The sequence below is a fragment of the Fringilla coelebs genome (assembly GCF_963513975.1).
Source record: "Fringilla coelebs genome assembly, chromosome: 18".
NCBI classification, from domain to species: Eukaryota; Metazoa; Chordata; class Aves; order Passeriformes; family Fringillidae; genus Fringilla; species Fringilla coelebs.
The window spans coordinates 9,093,381-9,111,625 of NC_140044.1; the positions used below are offsets into that span (position 1 = coordinate 9,093,381).

General features: G+C 53.6%; 2 protein-coding genes across 2 annotated transcripts in view; one reads left to right on the forward strand and one right to left on the reverse strand.

Moving 5' to 3' along the window:
- MATN4 (matrilin 4) lies at positions 1-16,442 on the reverse strand. Its single transcript, XM_084217994.1, has 12 exons — positions 15,775-16,442; positions 6,681-6,797; positions 5,670-5,812; positions 4,224-4,650; positions 3,802-3,924; positions 3,103-3,225; positions 2,880-3,002; positions 2,622-2,744; positions 1,761-2,174; positions 1,267-1,419; positions 405-509; positions 1-256 (listed from the first exon to the last, which is right to left on the reverse strand). Exons 2-12 carry the CDS (start codon positions 6,751-6,753, stop codon positions 198-200), a joined length of 1,866 nt encoding a protein of 621 aa, XP_084074120.1. The 5' UTR covers positions 6,754-6,797; positions 15,775-16,442; the 3' UTR covers positions 1-197.
- RBPJL (recombination signal binding protein for immunoglobulin kappa J region like) overlaps positions 9,327-18,245 on the forward strand; it is a gene marked incomplete at both ends in the record, with an annotated part of 19,150 nt that continues 10,231 nt past the window's right edge. Inside the window, 2 exons of the mRNA XM_084217995.1 lie at positions 9,327-9,354; positions 15,743-15,818. Of these exons, the coding sequence (XP_084074121.1) occupies positions 9,327-9,354; positions 15,743-15,818 (104 nt within the window). The remainder of the gene's footprint in view (positions 9,355-15,742; positions 15,819-18,245) is intronic.

The following is an 18,245-nucleotide window of genomic DNA, read 5'->3' on the forward strand; positions in this document are numbered from 1 at the left end:
GCTTTGTTGCAGGGGCTTTTTTCAAGCTCCTTTTTGTGTGCTTTTAGGATTTTTGGGATTTTTAAATACAGCCCCCTGGGGATTTTGCAACACAAGAACAAACACTGATGCTTTACAATAACCTAGCAATAACAATGTCATGTAGCTACTGTACATCCATCCTGTGCCCTGCTGAGCACTGCAGCCCTCTGCCAGGATCACTTCTTGTTGGCAATCTGCTTTTCCAGGTCTTCAAGTCTGGCTGTCATCTGAGCAAGTGAACGTGCTAAGGAAACAGCGTGAGCCAGGCAGTCTGCTGGGCAAAGGGCTTAAAATTTCCCCTCTCCCATTTAGCTATCCCTCCCTCCCCATGTGTGCTGTGTCCTCAGCCCCCTGACAAGCCCAGGCATCACCCCAAAGGATATTTTTCTCGGTCAGGCTCTGCAGGATGGCCACGGTGTTGGTCTGGAACTGCACCAGTGCCTCGCACTCGCACGGGCTGCGGATCTCCGTCTCCCCTTTGCCCTCCTCTGTCACAGGGGTTTGGCTGCTGTCACACCATGGCCCCACAGTGCCTGCTCTCCCTTGCTCCCAGACAGGTCCCTTGTCCCTGCAGCCACCCACTGGGGCTCAGGGTCTCCCCACCGTTTTGCCTCCTTCTTTCAGCCTCTCTGCTTTCTGTCAGGCTGCCCTGGTGACCCAGCAATCTCTCTGCCAGGCATCCCACAGAGCTATCACACATGTGGGCACAGTGTGCCGAGGACAGCTAGTGCTGGCATCACTTTGTCTTCAAGCTGGAGTGGCAGAGGGCACATTGGCTCTGTTTCTGCAGCCCTGTGGGGGTCTCAAGGGCACTGGGGAGCCCCAGCCTGTCCCAGGGCAGGGAGACCCTCACAGTAACCTGGCAGCAGCAGGAGCACAGGTCTGAACAAGGTGCACAGGCCACCTTCAGAGCATCCCACAAGGCAGGGTGCCACTCCCAACTTCTGCCCATGCAATGGCACTGGGGTGGTTGATGACATTAACACTTTTGTATTAACCCCTCCTGCTTTTTAATTAATTCCCCCAGCTCCACCTTCTCTTCCAAATCCCCTCCAGAGACCCACATCTACACCCACAACAGCCTGGAGAGATCCTGTGACAGTCTGGGCTCACACCAGCTCAGCTCAGCCTTGGGGTGCTTGACACAGGGTGACAGACACACCAACCACCCCGCTGGCTCTGTGGGGACAAAAGGGTTTTCCCCAGCTTGGGGTTACGTCCCCTGCTGGGGCCAGGAGCACCCACCTGGGCACATGTTCAGGGAGAAATTCTCCACAAGGTGGGTCATGGTGGTGAAGTCTGCTGAATAGGAGAAGTGCTGCTCCACTGGCTCAGAGGCGATGGCTCTCAGCTCTTCTTCCACAGCTTTTCCAACACCCACAGCAAACATGACAATCCCTGCGTGACAAGGACAAATCCTGAGCACTGTGCTGGCCACCCTGCAGCAAGCCCAGTGGGAGCAAAGGCAAGGAGGCAGGATTTTCTCTGGGCTTCCCAAATACACAGCAGGAATTTGGGAAGGACAGGCAGGAGCATGGCAGCGCTGTGGTGGTGGAGGCTGCTGCATGAAGGATGCTGCTCAGAGCACCCTGTGGCCACAACAGAGCACATCTGCCATGGGATGGAGGGGTTAATACAAAAGGCTGGATGCTGCAGCTTTTCACTGAGACAGCCACACCAAGACACCACCCCAGGATGCCCAAAACACTGAAATTTGGGGTTCCCAACCCCCCCTTCACCTGATTCCTTTGCTCTCTTGGCCCATTCAGTGATGTCATCCTGGGAGCGTCCATCTGTGAAGACCAGCCCGATTCTGGGGATGTTGTGGGAGAGAGGCCTGGCACCTTCCAGCTCAGAGAAGCTGTGCTCCACCATGTGCTTGAGGGCCAGGCCTGTCATGGTGCCTTTCTCCATGTACTCCACATCCATCACCGCCTTCTTGATCTCATCGGCGCTGTGGTACTTGTTGAGGGGGAACTCGGTGCGCACGCGGCTGGAGTACTGCACCAGCCCCACCCGGGTGCCCTGGGGGGACACCTCCAGCAGGTCCACAACACGGTTCACAAACTGCTTCACCAGCTCAAAGTTCTGGGGCCGCACACTCTTGGAACCGTCGATCACCATCACCAGGTCGACGTGCCCAGCTCCACACTCTGCAGGCACAGGGGAGGGTGACAGGAGCAGCCTGGCCATGGCCACTGTCACAGTGACGGGCTGGGGCTGAGCTCTGGGGCGTCAGGACACTGTGGGAACACCCTGGAACTGCAGCTGGGAAGGAGAGCAGACTATGCCCGACTGACTCAGCCCAAAAACTTCCACTGATATCCCAACACCCCATGAAAGTCTTTCCTAGGTTTCTCTTTTCCCAAAGTTTTCCTTAAAGCTGTTGCATCTTCTGGGCCATGTCTCTGGGGACACAGGCATCCATCCCCACAGCAGCCAGGCTGTTCCCCCAGCCACAGCCAGCTCTCCACCTTCTTCCAGCCTAGCTTAGAGTCCCAAGTGGTGACAGAGCCCCCCAGCCCAGTTTCAGGTGAGCTCTCTCCAGGAGCACAGAGCCCAGATAAAGGGAATGTCAAGGGCTGTGTGCCAGTACTCACTGCTGCATGTCTTGCCGTCAGCCTGGAGCTGCTGGCCCTCAGGGCACACGCAGTGGTAGGAGCCCTCTGTGCTCACACACTTGAACTCACAGCCGTGATCCACCCCGTTGCAGAGGTCAGTGGCTGGAAGACAAGCCGAGGGCATGGGGTTATCCCCATTCAGGGTGGTCTGGGAACAGCCCTTCCCTGGAGGCTCAGCAGGACATAAAGGCACGTGCTATAGACACAGCCTGGGCTGTGCAGCACACAGGGACCTACCCCTGCAGGACTTGCTGTCGGGCTGGAGCGTGAAGCCGCTGCGGCAGCGGCAGTAGTGCCCGTTGGGGATGCTCACACACTCATGCTGGCAGCTGTGGTTCCCAAAGCTGCAGTAATCAATCACTGCGGAGACAAGGAGAGCGACGGCAGAAGGGAAAAGGCAAGAAGAGACAGAGAAGGGGAAGCAAACAAAGAAGGGACAGGGAGGGTGACAGCCACTTACTCGTGCAGCTCCTCTTGTTGTGGCTGAGGTAGTAACCCGGCCGGCAGCGGCAGGAGTAGGAGCCCCGCAGGCTGACGCAGTGGTGCTGGCAGCCGTGCCTCCCATCTGCACAGGCATCGATGGCTGTGGGGCAACGGGACACCCATCACCCTCCTGAGCCAGCCTCCAAGGGGACACCCATCACCCTCCTGAGCCAGCCTCCAAGGGGACACCCATCACTCTCCTGACCCAGCCTCCAACGGGACACCCATCACCCTCCTGTCCCAGCCTCCCTGGGGCAGCAGGGCAGGGCTGCTCCAGGCCTTCCAAGCAGCCCTCAGCACCGTGAAACAAGAAGAATCTGGTGTGGTGGTCAGACCAACTAACATGGCTTTGCACTAAAATCCAGGGGAAAAGCACTGCGCGCTTTGGTGATGGGGTGTGAAACCCTCTGGTACTCACTGCCTGGACCCCCTCAGCTGACAGGCAGCTGGTTGTGCCCACAGAAGTCACGAGTGTCCCATCTCAGAGAGGTGGGCAGGATTTAGCAGTGCTGAATGTCTGCAGGCATTACAGACCTGGGAGGCAGTGGGCCCACTGAACAGAGCACCCAGGCTGCTGCTGGCCTCCCTGAATCCTCTGCTGTGTGCCAGCTTCCCCCCGTGGGACCCATAACTACAAGCTGCCTATGAAAGTTCAGAAAATAAAAAGAGTTTTTACGGGAACAGGTCTTTCCATCCACATTGAGCCTGTAGCCTGGGTTGCACTCGCAGTAGAAGGAGCCAGGGGTGCTGACGCAGCTGTGCTGGCAGCCGTGCTCCCGCTCCACGCACATGTCCACCCCTGCAAGACAGAACAGGCATCAGAGTGGCCCACAGGCATGCCAGACACATGGGGACCCTGTTCCTGCAGCAGAAGCCAGTGTGACACAGCCCCAGTGCTCACCCACTGATTTCCAGGGCACAGACACAGACACTGTGCAGTGCCCTGTCCTGGCACCTCACTGGGGAGGTTGCTCCCCCATCCACCCTGCTTCTGGCAGGGGCAGCCACCCCAAACACCCCTCTGAAGGTCTGGCCTGGGTGAGGAGCAGACACCAGGGCCCCCCTTGCCACTCAGCAGCAGCAGCAGCTCTCACCCACCACAAAGCTTGTCCTGGAACTGCTTGGCAAACTGCTGGATGAGCTCGAAGGACTCCACCAGGAAGACGTGCTCCTCCAGCGGCGGGGAGGCCATGGCCCGCAGGGAGTTCATGTCAGCCCGCTGGATGCCCACGGCGTAGATCTCGATGCCAGCGCCGCGGGCCTGCGTGGCCACCTCGGTGACGCGGTCCTGGGGCCGCCCGTCGGTGACGATGATGGCGATGCGGGGGACCCTCTTGTGCGGGGGGCGCGCGCCCTCCTGCGTGCTGAAGGCCACGTTCATGGCGTACTGGATGGCCAGCCCCGTCATGGTGCCCTGGGCCAGCGGGACGATGCTGTTGATGGCCCTCTCCATGTCTGCCCGCGTGAAGAAGGTCTTGAGGGAGAAGATGTTCTGCACCTGGCTGGAGTACTGGATCACCCCAACCTGTCGTGGGGTTACATTTCAGTTAAATGCTCTGTCTCACCCCTTGAAAATGTACAGTTTGTTCCAAGCCTGTGATCCTCCCCTGAAGTATCACGGATCTGTAATCCCACTGGCCCAAGGCTTATTCTGCACCCACCCTGAATCTCCCTGTTAAGCTGTGCGAGGGACACGAGAAGCCTCTTCGCCCTTTCCTCTCTCTTGGCCCCTTTGCTCCCTAGGCTCTCCCTCTTCTCCCTCATGTGAAAAATGCGTATTTTATGACTGGTTTTTCGCAAATATTTAAATGAATGTTCTATGTTAGAAAGTAATGCTGTGTTAATTCTCGTAAGTAGTGTGTTAAATATAGTTATAACAAAATATTAAAATAGAAACTATGCTATGTAGGATACTTTTTTCTAAAGAAAGGACTTGCACCAAGATAGCAGTCACAGGACACCTAAATCTTTCAGAGAAAGAGAATTTATTGCTCCATTATCAGGAGAAACGAACTTCTTTCTGCCTCACTTGGGCAGGATGATGCCATTGGGATTACAAGGAAGAACTTGATGATGACCAGACAGAATCCTGTGTTTGAATGGAATTTATGCATCATGGATGAGGTGTATGAATATGCAACAGGCTGTTGTTTTTAAGGGTTAGTCCTCTGTTAACGGTGTCCTTTTTTGGGTTTATGCTGCCCAGAAAAGGTACCCGGACACCTGTAACTCTTTGTTTCTATTGTCTCATATTGTCCTAATTCAAATTGTCCACATTATTATTACTCTAATTGTATTACTATTTATTTTTATAACCATTTTATCACTATTAAACTTTTAAAATTTTAAAAACAAGTGATTGGCGTTTTTCACACTCAGAAACCATGCAGCTCCCGGGGGTGGGACCCCCAGTAAACCCCCATCTAATCAGCACCCTCAGCAGCTGTGTGGAGACTCCTTGCCAGCCTGGTGCTGCCAGTGAACAGACTGGGATCTGTTACCTGGGGATGCCCCGGGGGTCCCCCAGAGGAGCAGCTCACCCACCCGCGTGGCGTTGGGGCCCACGTCCAGGTTGCTGATGATGTCCATCATGAAGCGCCGCATGGTCTCGAACTCGAAGGGGCGCACGCTGCGCGAGCTGTCGATCACGAACACGATGTCCAGGGGACCCGTCCTGCACTTCAGGGCTGAGGGGAAGGCAAAGAGAAGGCTCAGTCCTGTGGCTGTCTGCCGGGAGCACAGAGGGCTCTGCCTACTGCTGATGAGGTTTGGGCAGCCACCAAACACCGGAATTCACTGCCCAGTGAATCTACAGAAGGTGGTGGCAAACAGGAAGCAGGGCCAACAGGCTGGGGAAAACTGCACTGGCTGGGGGTTCATGTGGTTGTGGTTTTTCTAAGGGCAAAAAATGAGACAAAAGTAAAGCTAAGGGCTCACACTTGGTGGAGATTGAGTCAAAGAGCTTCTCTTGCACATAAGGATGCCACCTCCAGGGCAAACTGAGAGAGTGTTCAGCATGTGAAATGCCAGGAGAATTGGGCCCTAATCATAAGGAAATGCTTTCAGTGCCTTTGAAATTATACCAATCTCAGCTGCTCTGAAGGTCTCTGAGACATACCTGCTCCTTTCTCCATTTGGTGCCTTCACAGTTTTTAAACTAAAATTGATTTAGATCTCTCTGTCCTGGGAGGAGCGTGGCTGGAACCTCTGTGTTTGCTTTGCCTCCTGCAGCTGGTGAGTCAAGCAAGAACGAGGCTTCTCCTTAGAGCTGTCTCCTGCCAAGGTCACAGCCCATGGCCTAGAGGGTGACAAGCCCTGGGCAGGGCTGCGTCACAGCTGAGGAGGTGCCCAGAGCAAGCAGCACCAAAGCCACCATGTTGGGACCAGGAAGTTTGTGTCCCACTACTGGGAGGATCCTCCATCCTCCTGGGGATGCTCCCAAGGAAGAGGCATCATGTCCCCCCACATCACACAGCAAACTGTCCTCTGAGGGCTCCAGTGCCCTATGTCCTCACTTCTCTCCCCTCCATGCACTCCCCACCAGCCAGGGCTCACCTGCAGGTTTTGGTCTGGCTTCCAGTGTTGTCAGGAGAAGCAGGAGGAGAGGGGCAGCAGGCAGGAGCTTCATGATGGCTCTGGGAGAGCACACAGTTCCAGTGCTGGAAGGATGTGCTGCAGAGAGAAGACAAGGTGCAACCAGTGCTGAGGGTGAGCTCAGCCAACAGGGCAACGTTGTCCTGAGGTGGGTGTCCCCAGGCAGTGCCAAAAACCCTAAAGAGCAGCAGTTTTGACAGATCCATCCCCAAGCTTCTCTGAATCCACATGGAATCTTTCCTGTTCCAAGGACTGGCAGTCTCAGCACATCTCAATTTCATTACAGTAGCAACCCTCTGCCAAAGGGTCTGATTTTCTGCTCTGGGTGGAGCTGGCCATTGGACAAGCCTTATTTTCACTTGCAAACCAGGCAGATGGGATGTTCAGCCAAATGCTTTTTCCCTGACTGTGTGGCTGTTCTCTGCAGCCAGTGGAGAGTGGGAAAGCCGCACGCAGGGATGCAGGGCACCAGCCCTCCTGACACTCCTGGAAGCCCCCAGATGAAACACCAGCACAGACAACACCTGCTCAGAAGCCTCTCAAAGTCACAGGCAAAGATCATTTTTCCAAGAAGTTCCATTCCCTGCCTGTTTCCAAACCCCCTTGGGAGAGCAGAAGGCTCTGCAGGCAGAGGGTGTGAGGGTGCCTGTGCAGGGGGGCTCACCCCTCTCCCCCAGGCAGGAACTGGGTGAAGCACTGCCAGCTGCTGCTTCCTTCAATCCCCTCAGGGTCCCCACCACTCTGCCACCAGCACTCTGCACCTCTCCCTCTCCTAAAGGTTTTTCCAAGGGATACTCTGCACCTCAACAGTTTTTTCATGTCTTTAGGGTGGAATCAGTGGGGGAAAAGATATTTAAACTTGTTACCCAAAACCTCAGCTTCTCACTTCTCTCCCTCCCTGCCCACGTCTGTGTTGTCTTGCCTTGCCTTTCCTGGCTCCTGCAGGGACATGGATTTATTTAGTTTATTTCTATTCCAGCTCTGGTTGGAAACCCAAGGTGCTAAGGATGGAAATGCCACAGATAATGTGACTCTCCCCAGGACATGTGCAGTGCCAGGACTGGGCTTGGATAAAGGGCGCTTTTAAGAAAAAACACAGAAAAATTCATTTTATCGGTAGTTATCAGCCGGTATTTATTTAGCCCCAGGAGGTCTCAGCTGTAATTCATCACCAGGGTTGCTGTTTAATTGCTCAGTGGTTACGTGCAGCCCTGAACACCATGTCTTTGATAGCAGGGACACTGATAATAGGTTTCACAGCTGCATCTTAAAACTGTCTCGAGACTCAGTGTTCACACCTGGAAAACTACATTAGAGAATTAGGAGGGCAGAAAAGGGGTACTGGAGGATACTGGGATCCAGAACACCCTTCTCCAAGTGAGAGACATGGCCTTTCCCTGGAGGGGAGAGCCCACCACGGGACACGGTGAATCTGCAGCAGCGCCAGGAGCTCCTGCAGAGCCGTGCAGGACCAGTGGGATCGCTCTGGCTGAGGGGATGAGCAGGGACAGCAGCCTGGCAGGTCTTTCCCAGGGGGCAGAGATGAGCTTTGTGGCCAGGATGGCTCAGACACCTGTGCCCCTCACCATATGCAAGCAAAGGGGCAAACAGTTCTCCTCCCCCAGCTTTGTTTCCCCATTTATTTAGCAGATTCTTCTTCCAGCACTGCTTCTTTCCTGGGAGAAAGCACTCACAAAACACTAAATATTTTTGGGACAGCTGTGCCACCTAGAACATTTCTGCAGCTCCCTTCTCTCCACACCTCCCTGCAGTGGCAGGCTGCTATGGAGCCTGTGTCTCACAGCATCCAGAGAGTTTCAAAGACAGCCCAGAGGGAGGAATGAGCTGTCGGGCCAGGAACCAAGAAGGAGAAAACCAGTTCACAACTGATCTATTTTTAACTCATCTCAGGATTAATTCTTGGCTCTCCCCACAGCTGGAAGGGCTGATGCTGCCTGGACAGGGCAGGGCATGGCAGCTCAGTCATATTCTGCCTGGCAGCAGAGACCAGGCTGGGACAGAGTCCTGGTCCCTGATTCAATTTAATGCCCAGTCCTGCCCCAGCAGCAAAGGGATGGGGAAGCAAAGGTGATAGGACAAAAGCCCCCCAGTATCTCTCCCACCATCCTGCACTTGGGAACTCCCCTCCACCCTCACTTCCCTGGGCTGCCCTGCATCCCTGCAGAGGCACTGCTCCCACCTGAGGGTCACAGCACCCCCTCCATGCCCTGCAGCAGTGGGAGGGCCGTGGTGGGAAGGCAGCGGCTGGCAGGCAGGTGCTGCAGGGCAAGGCAAACACCACCTGCACCGCCAGAGACCTTGAGATAACAGCGAGCTATAAAGGCAAAAAGATCCAGGCAAGGTGAGTGCTGCTGCCTGGGCTGGCTCAGCCAAACCCTGCAGACGAGCTGAGAGGGTGTTTGGACCGTTCCTGACATTTCTGGGCAAATTCTCCCACTTCTCAGTGGGAGAAACAGTTATTGCTCTTCACTGCTGAAGGAGATGGTCAGTGTGTGATACAAGGAGGGTGACCGAGGGGAGAGCCACGTGTAAGGACAGAAGGGTCACCTCCTCTTCACTCTACACGTGATCTCAGCCAAGGAGGACATGGAGATGGATCCCCAGAGACAAACAGGTAAGCCAGCACACCTTCCCTGGGCACCTCCACTGGCAATGCTGCTCCCCAGGGCAATTGCATCCCTCCCTGCTCCACCACTTGTCCGTCTGCTCTCCCTGCCAAATGCTGAGTCTCAGGAAAAACAGCCGCCTCAGGTTTCAGCGTGGCCTCCTTGGCAGCTCTCTCCTGGCTACAGGTTAACAGAAATACTCTGAATATTCCTCTTCTGCTTCACCCAGATGGTGGCAGGTTGGACCTGGGTGCACCCTGCCTTGGGCAAGGCCACAGGACAGGGCACAGCAGGGAGCAGGGTGAGGAATGCTGCCAGCTCCCTGCCCTCCTTCTGTTACAGGGACGGGGGCTCTCTGTGCTGAGCTGCAGAGGGGATGAAGCAGATGGGAAAGGAGAGGTGGCAGTGCATTCCCAGCCCAGGAAAAGCCCTGACTGTAGTGTCCCAAGGAGGAAGGCAGGTTGTGGACCAAAGCAATGGAGTCATGCTGGCTCCAGCCCCTGCAAGAAGCCAAGACAAGGGCTCACCATGAGTTGCAAGGAGTGGGGAAGAGCTGGGAGCCTCTGAGAAGCACCAGCCAAGCCAGAGGGCTGTCCCATACAGCAGGGCTATGCAAGGAGGAGGCACACACCACAGGTCCAGGCACACATGGCAGGGTGCAGGGCACTGATGCCACCCACGCTAACAGCACCTATTTCTGTGCTGGAAGCCTTGGCCAATGGTAGAGCAGCCCTAGACATGACATTGCTGAAATTCACCCTCCTCATCTGCCTCTCCATGACCCTCCTTTGCTCTGCAGAGCTTTTCTTTGCAGACACCCAACCAGGCAGTTTTGAGAAATTCAATTCCATCAGTTTTATTTGATGAAAGTTTCAAAAAACCCAATCAAAATCCCAGGAGTGTCAGCCCTGAGTCCTTTCACTTAGGACACCTGAGTTCTGCCAGGACAACAGCACAAAGACAGCAAGAGCACCCTTGAGCTGGAGGATGGGGGAAAAAATTGTGATGTCCTCAGCAAGACAGCAAGCCATCATCCTTCTGGCCCATGCCTGAGAGAAAGGCTGCACAAAAATGCATGTGGGACCAAGGGAGGAAGACTGAAGTGTGCTTTGCCCCAGGGGACAATGAAGCAACCAGAGCTACTTGGAGAGATGCAGGCAACTTATATCTTCCTGGAGGCACCTCTTGATGCCAAAATTTGTTGTAGAAACATGAATGAATTGCTGGCATGTTGTATTTGCAAGACCTGCAAGCAGTGTGAAAGAACGAGGCCTGGGACAGCCTGGAGCTGGATCCACCCTCCCCTGGAGAGCTGCCCAAAGGTTGGTTTCTCCCAGCATAATCCCCAGCCTCAAGGTGCTCTCTGCTTGCAGATGCCCAGCTCTCAGTGCCACCTCTGCTGCTCACAAGCTCCAAATCCACCCTCAGGACCATTTCACAGGCAGCAGTGACCTTACACTCAATCACAGCTCCTAACAGCAGCTGGGTGACAAAAGGCAAATCAGAGAGGACAGCAATGCAGTTTTACAGCAAGGAAGACTCAGGGACCACAAGCACATCCAGAGCATGAAAATGGCAAGAATTTCCAGCCCAAAAGGGGTTTCTCCCCCCATTTAAGGACGGATGTGTCCTTGGTTTTTCCCAAACACATGTGGGAGAAGCAGAGCAGACTCTTTCCAGGACATCACAGAGCTCTCTGGTTACAACTCCACGGCAGCTTTACTGGGCCAAGTGCCACCTGGAAGGACACGTTGTTTGAAAAACAAGGCTGTATTTCTCCAACAGCACATCAAGGCTCCAAACCCAACAGGAGCAAATCAGCAGGAGTGCTGTAACAGGAAAGCCTTGCTGGATGCAGAAGGAACGTCTCTTTTGCTCTGCTTGCTCCCCACAAAAGCCTTTTCCCCATTTTATGGGACTCACTCCTGTATATTCACAGGGAGGGCAGGAGGAAGATATTTCTTGACCAGATCCTTTAGCAGTGAGAGATGTCTTTGACTCACAGCTCATGGGCTCAAGTCCTGGCAGGTTTATACTGTGGCATGACATTTGAAATCCCTTTGGGAAGGAAATGCTGGGTGTAGCAATGAACAGAGCATCCCCTTCTGGGTGATCTCCACAACAGCACACGGGGTTTTTCTCTGCCTCAGTCTATCTCTAAAAGACCTCCCAGTGCTCTGCCACTCTTTCAAGAGGAAAGCCTCTTGCCCAGACAGCCCTGCACTGAAGCAAGCTGTACCTGGGCTGCTTCAGCAACAGCTGCCACAGATAAAAGCCACATTCACTTGCAAATTAAAATGTTAAAGATCTAGCCAAGAGGAAAACACATCTGCCAAATCTCCTTGTTCAACTAATCATGTCAGAGATGGCTCCTGTTTCAGGACTGCTGGTGCCATTTCTCTGTTCCTCTCTGTCCCACTCAAAACCTTTAAGCTACACTTGACCCCTGAGCTGCACAACAGGCAAACTCAGCCCATCTCCCAACTGCTATTTTCAACAAAACTGGAGTACTCCGATTTTGCTGAAGAGTGATCAACAGGGGACAGATCCACCTTACTGACTCTCTTTAAAAGGCAAATGCTCTTCTGCAAACAGGTCCTTGGAGGAGAGCTGAGCTGCGCCAAGAGACTTCAAACCTTGGAGAGAAGGATGTCCTGGCCATCCAGAAGCTGACGCAGCAACCCACTGCCCAAGTTCTTGTTTTGGGAGGAAGGTGTTAGCATTTTTTTCCCCCAGAAATATGCATGTTCAACCACAAAGGAAAAGTCATGGCCCAGATCAGCCAGTGGGCTGGTGCAGAGTTTGTCAGCTAAGCTCCTGATGCAGCAGAGCTGGTATGAGACTGATAGTTACTAGCAGGACATCTGTCTCCCAAATCTGCTAGGACCACTATCCCCAGCTGACCTCCAGGAAGTTTACATGGCACAGACAACCACAGAGACCGCCTGCTATTCCAGCCCAGCAATCATAGATTCATTGCCTGACCTCCTTCTCGAAGTCTTTATATCATATTTCTCACTGCAGAGATGTGACTCAATGTGTTGGCATAAGAAAACACGCCAGGAGAATATTCTTGTGCCTCTCCCCTTTATCCTACCCATCCTGCTATGTGTTTAATTGAAAAAGCAGAAAGTGAGGAGCGTTTGGCAGCTGCAGAAAGGCACACGGGAACTTTTTATCCCTGCTCAGAACAGAAAAGCAAATTTGTGTAGATACTTTTCACAAGGAGAACCTCAAAGGTAGCACAGGAACTGTCTCACACCCAAATTCACAGCTTCCACATCCCTCTGGCAGCAGGAGATCTGCTGTCCTGGGACCTCTCAGGAGATGCACCAGAGGAGAGCTTCACCAGCAGCACAGCGGCTGTGGCCTCCCTTCTGTCCCTGCTGAAGAGCAGGTGACACTTTGGGGAAGCCATCCAAGTCCAGCTGCAGGTGTGTGAGCTGTGAATGCCCAAAGGCAGTGTCTTCCCATGTGTGGAGCTTGCCTGATTTTCCAGCCCAGACAGGGACTCTTGTGCAGGGGGTCATCTCTGCTCCCACTGGCTCCTGCCATAGAGCATGCACTCCTATGGGTCCACACACTGCACTCAAAGACCCTGAATTTACACACTGGGAAAGCACAACACAGCCCAGAGACAGAAAAGCTGAAGTCTGGAGAGAAACCAAGGTACTGCCACCTCTCTGCAAGGGACAGCAGCTGAGCCCTGTGGATTTCCCTGAGGGGCACCAGAGGGACCAGGCTAGGGATGAACTCGTGTGCAAGCAGGCAACTGAGAGGATCAGAAGTTTGCAGACAGACAGGCAAGACAGAATATTGGTGGGGAAGATGGATTCTGACTCCAGTAAGAAACGCCAGGAAGGACAAGCTGTGTGAGAACCAAGAGAGATTCAGGCACAGGATAAGACTCAGTCTGGAGCACCCCACATGGAAACGCTGCCAGCGCTGTGAACCAGTCTCTGGAGTCTCCTGAGCACACACCTCTACCCTCTCCTGCTTTAGCAGAGCTGGTTTAAAACCCTTTTTATTAATCCAAGGCAGGAAAGAACCAAAGCCTTCTAAGAGCTGAAAACAATACCTGGCACCCAAAGGTACATCTGTGCTGTGAGTACCTACAAGGGGATGATGCTCACCAGCCCACAGCAGGCAATGGACAGCACTGAGTCAGGATCCCCATGGCCAGCAGATCAGCAGAGCCCTTATGGCAGCTCCATGAGCTCCTGATGGAGCCCAGGTGCTCAATCTGCTACTGTTTGGGCCCAAAGTGGAGAAAACAGGATTGCTGAGAGGCAATGACAAGTGTCAGGAGCCACTCAGCCTCCTGGCTCGGCTGGAGGAGACATCTGGCACGAAAGGGCCCAAGTGGTGCAGGGGGAGTAGCTGACTTTTATAAGTTTCTTTATAAGCACCACTCCATCTATTTTTTTTTTCTGTGTTTTTTCTAGGTCCCATTTATTCCCTCACAGTAGGGCTTGTCTGTAAGTCCCGTGTGTGTGTGTAGGTACAAACTCTATTTATCTCCCCTCCATATTTCAGCCCTATTCATCAGACATTTGTAAATGGCATTTTATGAGTGCTGAGTTTTTAACAAGGCAGGCACGCTGCTCCAGAGCGAACAAAGGGGCCCCTATTGGAAACTTTAAAGATGTTTAAACAAAGACTTCTCTTGAAAACCTTTAACCCCTAATGCCAACCTCAAGGGAAACGCTATGCTATGAGCAATGGGAGCACAAACATCTTCTGTGACCACAGATTTCCTACAACAGGCTGCCTTGTTGGCCACAGCTCCTCTGTTTGCTACAGCCACCAACCAGGGCAGCCCCTGAGCCCATCTTGTACTGAGCACATATGGTTTCTTTAATTCTTCAACAACAAATGAAAGTTACAACTTCCACAAAAATCAGCAACAGCTTTTTCCCATTGGACGCAGCAATGCCTGCCTGCTTTGATGAACAGCGTTGTTTTACTGCAAACACCAAGATCTGTCGCCTGGTTTCAAGAGGGAAGTTTGCATTTTGGATGAGGCTGAATTTATCCATATTCTGGTGGCAAAGATCAGGGCTGAGACCTGAGAGATTTGCCCACCAATAGCTTTTTGCTGATATCAACAGCAATCTAATGAATTCCTGCAGAGATTGCAAGAATATGCTTGTGAAATGCAGTTTCTACTTGTTATTGAGAACCTGCACATTCACAGCCTGGGATTAATTGCTCCTGTCCTTGAAAAAATAAAAATCTTTACTATCAAGAGATGCTACAGAGGGTCCCACAGGGAGGGGTCCCAAAGGGAGAACTTCATAATAAGTTTATAAATAATGTGGGTTCAAGTGAAGCAAAAATCCAGTGTGATTAAGCAAAAGAGGCCAAACCCCAGGCTTTGTCTCAGAGTTGGGGCTGAGAACAGGTCCCTCTCCTGGCCCCCTGCTCCCCTCAGTCCCACTGCACTCAGGGTGGCTTCCATTGACACAGGACTGTCCCGTTTCCCTGCCAGCCTCCTTCACCACTCTGCAGCCTGCCTCCTGAATGCATTCAGCAGCTCTGCTCCACAGCAAAGGCTGTCCCTGTGAAACCCCAGCAGAGCACATACCACCACAGCGTCTATCTGCTCAGCTCTGCTCAGCTCACTCGAGTGCATGTCCACACAAACACGATGAGTGCAGAATAATCTGATTTTCCAAACAAGTTTTCCCACGTAATTGCTTGGAACAGAAGTGCCCAAAGCTAATTTTATCCTGTGAAACAGTTGGAATGATAAGCCGAAGGTGGGTGATTGCTTGTGCAAACGAGTATGCACAGATGCAATTTTCCAGTCGTGCAGAAACAAACTTAGGGTACACTTCTGAGCTTATCTTTCTGCAGGATCTCGATTTCCTGCTGCTCAGTACGCCTTGCCCAGGTGTACCAGACCTTATTACTCTCTGCTAAGAGATCCTCGGCTGTATAAGCAGGGACCTGCCCGACAGGTAGGCAAAAGGCGAGCGGGGCAGGCAGCCTGAGCCATCCCGGCAGCGGGAAGAGCTCACATCGCTCACACAGCGCCGCGGGACCGAGCGGATCCCGTGCCCCGGCTGCCCCACCGAACGTCCCCCGGCACCGCCGCGGGGCCAAGCCCGTACGGCCGGGGGTCGGGAAGGCTCCAGCCCCGGACGGGAGGAAAAACCCTTCGGGGCGAAGGATATGCTCTTCCCCTCCTCCCGGCTTTGCTTTCTGCTCCTGGCGCCCAGGATCGCCGCTCCCCTTCCTGCCAGCCCCGCTCCAAGGAAAAGCCCCCTCGGAGGGTGCCGATCTCCGCGGCAGCGCTCGGCGCCGCGCACGGCCCCGCCGGGCCGGCACCGGCACCGGGACGGGACTCACCCGCACCCTCCTCACCCTCCTCCTCTCCTGTCCTCCCCGCAGGAGCGGCGGTGCCCGCGGAGCCCCTGACTCACCCGTGCCGGCCGCGGAGCCGCTCCCCGCCGCGCTGCTGGCTCAGGTACGCGGTGCGGGGCGGCGGCAGCGCCGGGGCCCGCCGGCTTTAACGGGGCGGGGGAGCGGGGGGGCGGCGGGGCGGGCACGGCCCGGCCCCGGGGCAGCGCTGGGAGCGGGGGGGTCCGGCCGCCTGTGCCGGGAGGGGGGACCCGGGGGCTCCCATCCGCCCCCGGCCCGCCGAGCGCGGCCCCGCGGGAGCTGCGCGCAGGTGGAGCCGGCACCGGAGGGTGCGCGGCCCGGGACTGCCGGGGGGTCGCCGGCGCGGAGGGCCCGGCTGCTTTTAGCAGGTTTATTTTAATTTTTTTCTTCGTTTTTCTCTGTTTTTCCTTTTTTACCCCTTTATTTCTCTTTTTAATTTTTTTTTCACTTCTTAATTTTTAATTTTTTTCTCTATTTTTTTTATTTTTTTATCTATTTCTTCTCCTTTTGCTTTTTTCTTTGTTTTTTTTTTGTTTTTTTTTGTTTTTTTTTGTTTTTTTGTTTTCTCCTTTTAAGGTTTTTTTTTTTTACCCTTTTGTTGTCTCTTCTCCTGTTGGGGGAATGCCCCTGGGAGCCCCATAAACTCAAAAGTTCATGGAAAAAGGAGAGTCTAAGCTTAATATCCATTTGACCTACAGTGTCCTGGGAGTTCAGGAACATCAGCAGGTAGTGGCTGCAGTGTGGGGAGGTGACTTTGAGCCTGGAAACTGCAAAGCAGAGCTTGGAGGGCTGTAGAGCCTCAGGTTAAGCTTCCATCAAGAAGGTCAACTGATGTGCATTGGAGATCTTCAGCAGAGGCCTCTTGGAAACCCTAGAATAGATCTTCCCAGTCCCCCACCTCTCCCAGCACTTAGATCAATCTGGTGGTGGCAGGAACCACCTTTAGCGCTTTATAGGACTGTGTAGTGGTGCTTTAACAGCATTTCCTTTCCTCCTTGCCCACGAGGAACAGAGAAAGGGGACTCCAGTAAATCACTCCCACTGTCTGAATTTTCTAGCAGATGTGCCAATACTGTTTTATCAAACTGGAGTGTTTTGGGGGTGTTGGTGCTGCTGGGGTGCCCACCCCAGCTGGCCCCTGCTCCCTGCAGAGCTCACTGCCACAGGCTGTTCCTGCTTCCTGCTCTTGGCCACTGTTTGCCCTTGGTGTGGTTGATGAATCCCCCAGGCCTAGAAAAGGCTGAATTTCACTTGTGTGTGCAGTGAGGAAAATACAGGATTTATAAATACCCATGCATATACAAGGGCTGTGGGTTGGGTTGGTCTGGATTAAAGGAGGTATTGAAAAATGAGGGAAGCCAGAAACTGCAGGCTTCTCATTTCTGTGATTTCTAATGGCTTTTCCTTTTGCATAAACATTGCCTTGACTCCATACCCAAGAGCACTGCAGGCGTTTTCTCCCCTCATCTGCACAAAATATAACCCAGACCTCTAAAATGGATATTTTTTATTAGGATGTTTGGTTTCCCCAAACTGAGGGAAGAACAGTTGCCCTCTGTGGCAGCAAGTCCCCAGCAAGCTTCAGGGCAGCTGTGTCCTGAGCAAGGCAAACCACAGCTCCTTTTTTGGGGGGCAAAAGCAGCAAATTAGGTCTCTGCACTTCAATTCAGTGCTACCTGCACTTGGGGACTCTGTTACTGTGAGTTACAGTTCTTGTATAAAGAAGTGATTTGAAGACCCAGTTTTTAAACAATAGCTGCTGGGATTGTATTTTGGTCTCCAGAGTTGGGTACTTTCGTTCCCAGGGGACCAAATATATCAGATCCCTTCCTCAGCAGACTGAGCTGGTGGAGCTCCCTGAACTGAAAGGCAGCAGGGCAGAGGGCAGTTTGCTTCTCCCAGTGCCTGTAAAGCGCTTTTTTCTCTGCTGCGGTTGCCCGAGGGTGTGCGCACAGAAGGTGATGTGTGGAGCAGGGCATGTCCCACACAGCCAGCAGCATTCCCCAGCTGGAGGCAGGACAAAGCCCTGAGTGATGCCCCTAAACACTTGCTGCTGGGAAGGGAGAGGGATAAATTTCAGCTGTGGTGTTAAACATCAGTTCTCCTAAAATCAGCAGTGGAACTGTGGGGTCCAACCCTACCAAAGCCTCTCGGCGCCTGCCTGGGCTCCCTGTGTGCCCACATGAAACAGCTCTGTGCAAGGTGGTCCAGCTGTGTGTCTCCTGTGGAAAGCACACAGAGCACTCCTCCTTTTCTGCCTCATTCCCCATGGGAGAGGGCGCAGCAACCCCGCCAGGGCTTGCAAATCCCCCGGGGAGCCCTGGGTCTCTCCCACCTCGAGCAGCAGGGCAGAGCCACCCTAGAGATGCACCACAAATGCACTCACACCCTCTCCTGAGGCACAGCCTGACCTAAAGCAAAGGAAAAGCCTTGGTCAGCGGTGCCAGGCTGAGCAGGGAAGGGGAAAGGCTTACAGAAACCAGTGTAGGAGAAAGGTGGTGGATTCCCCCTT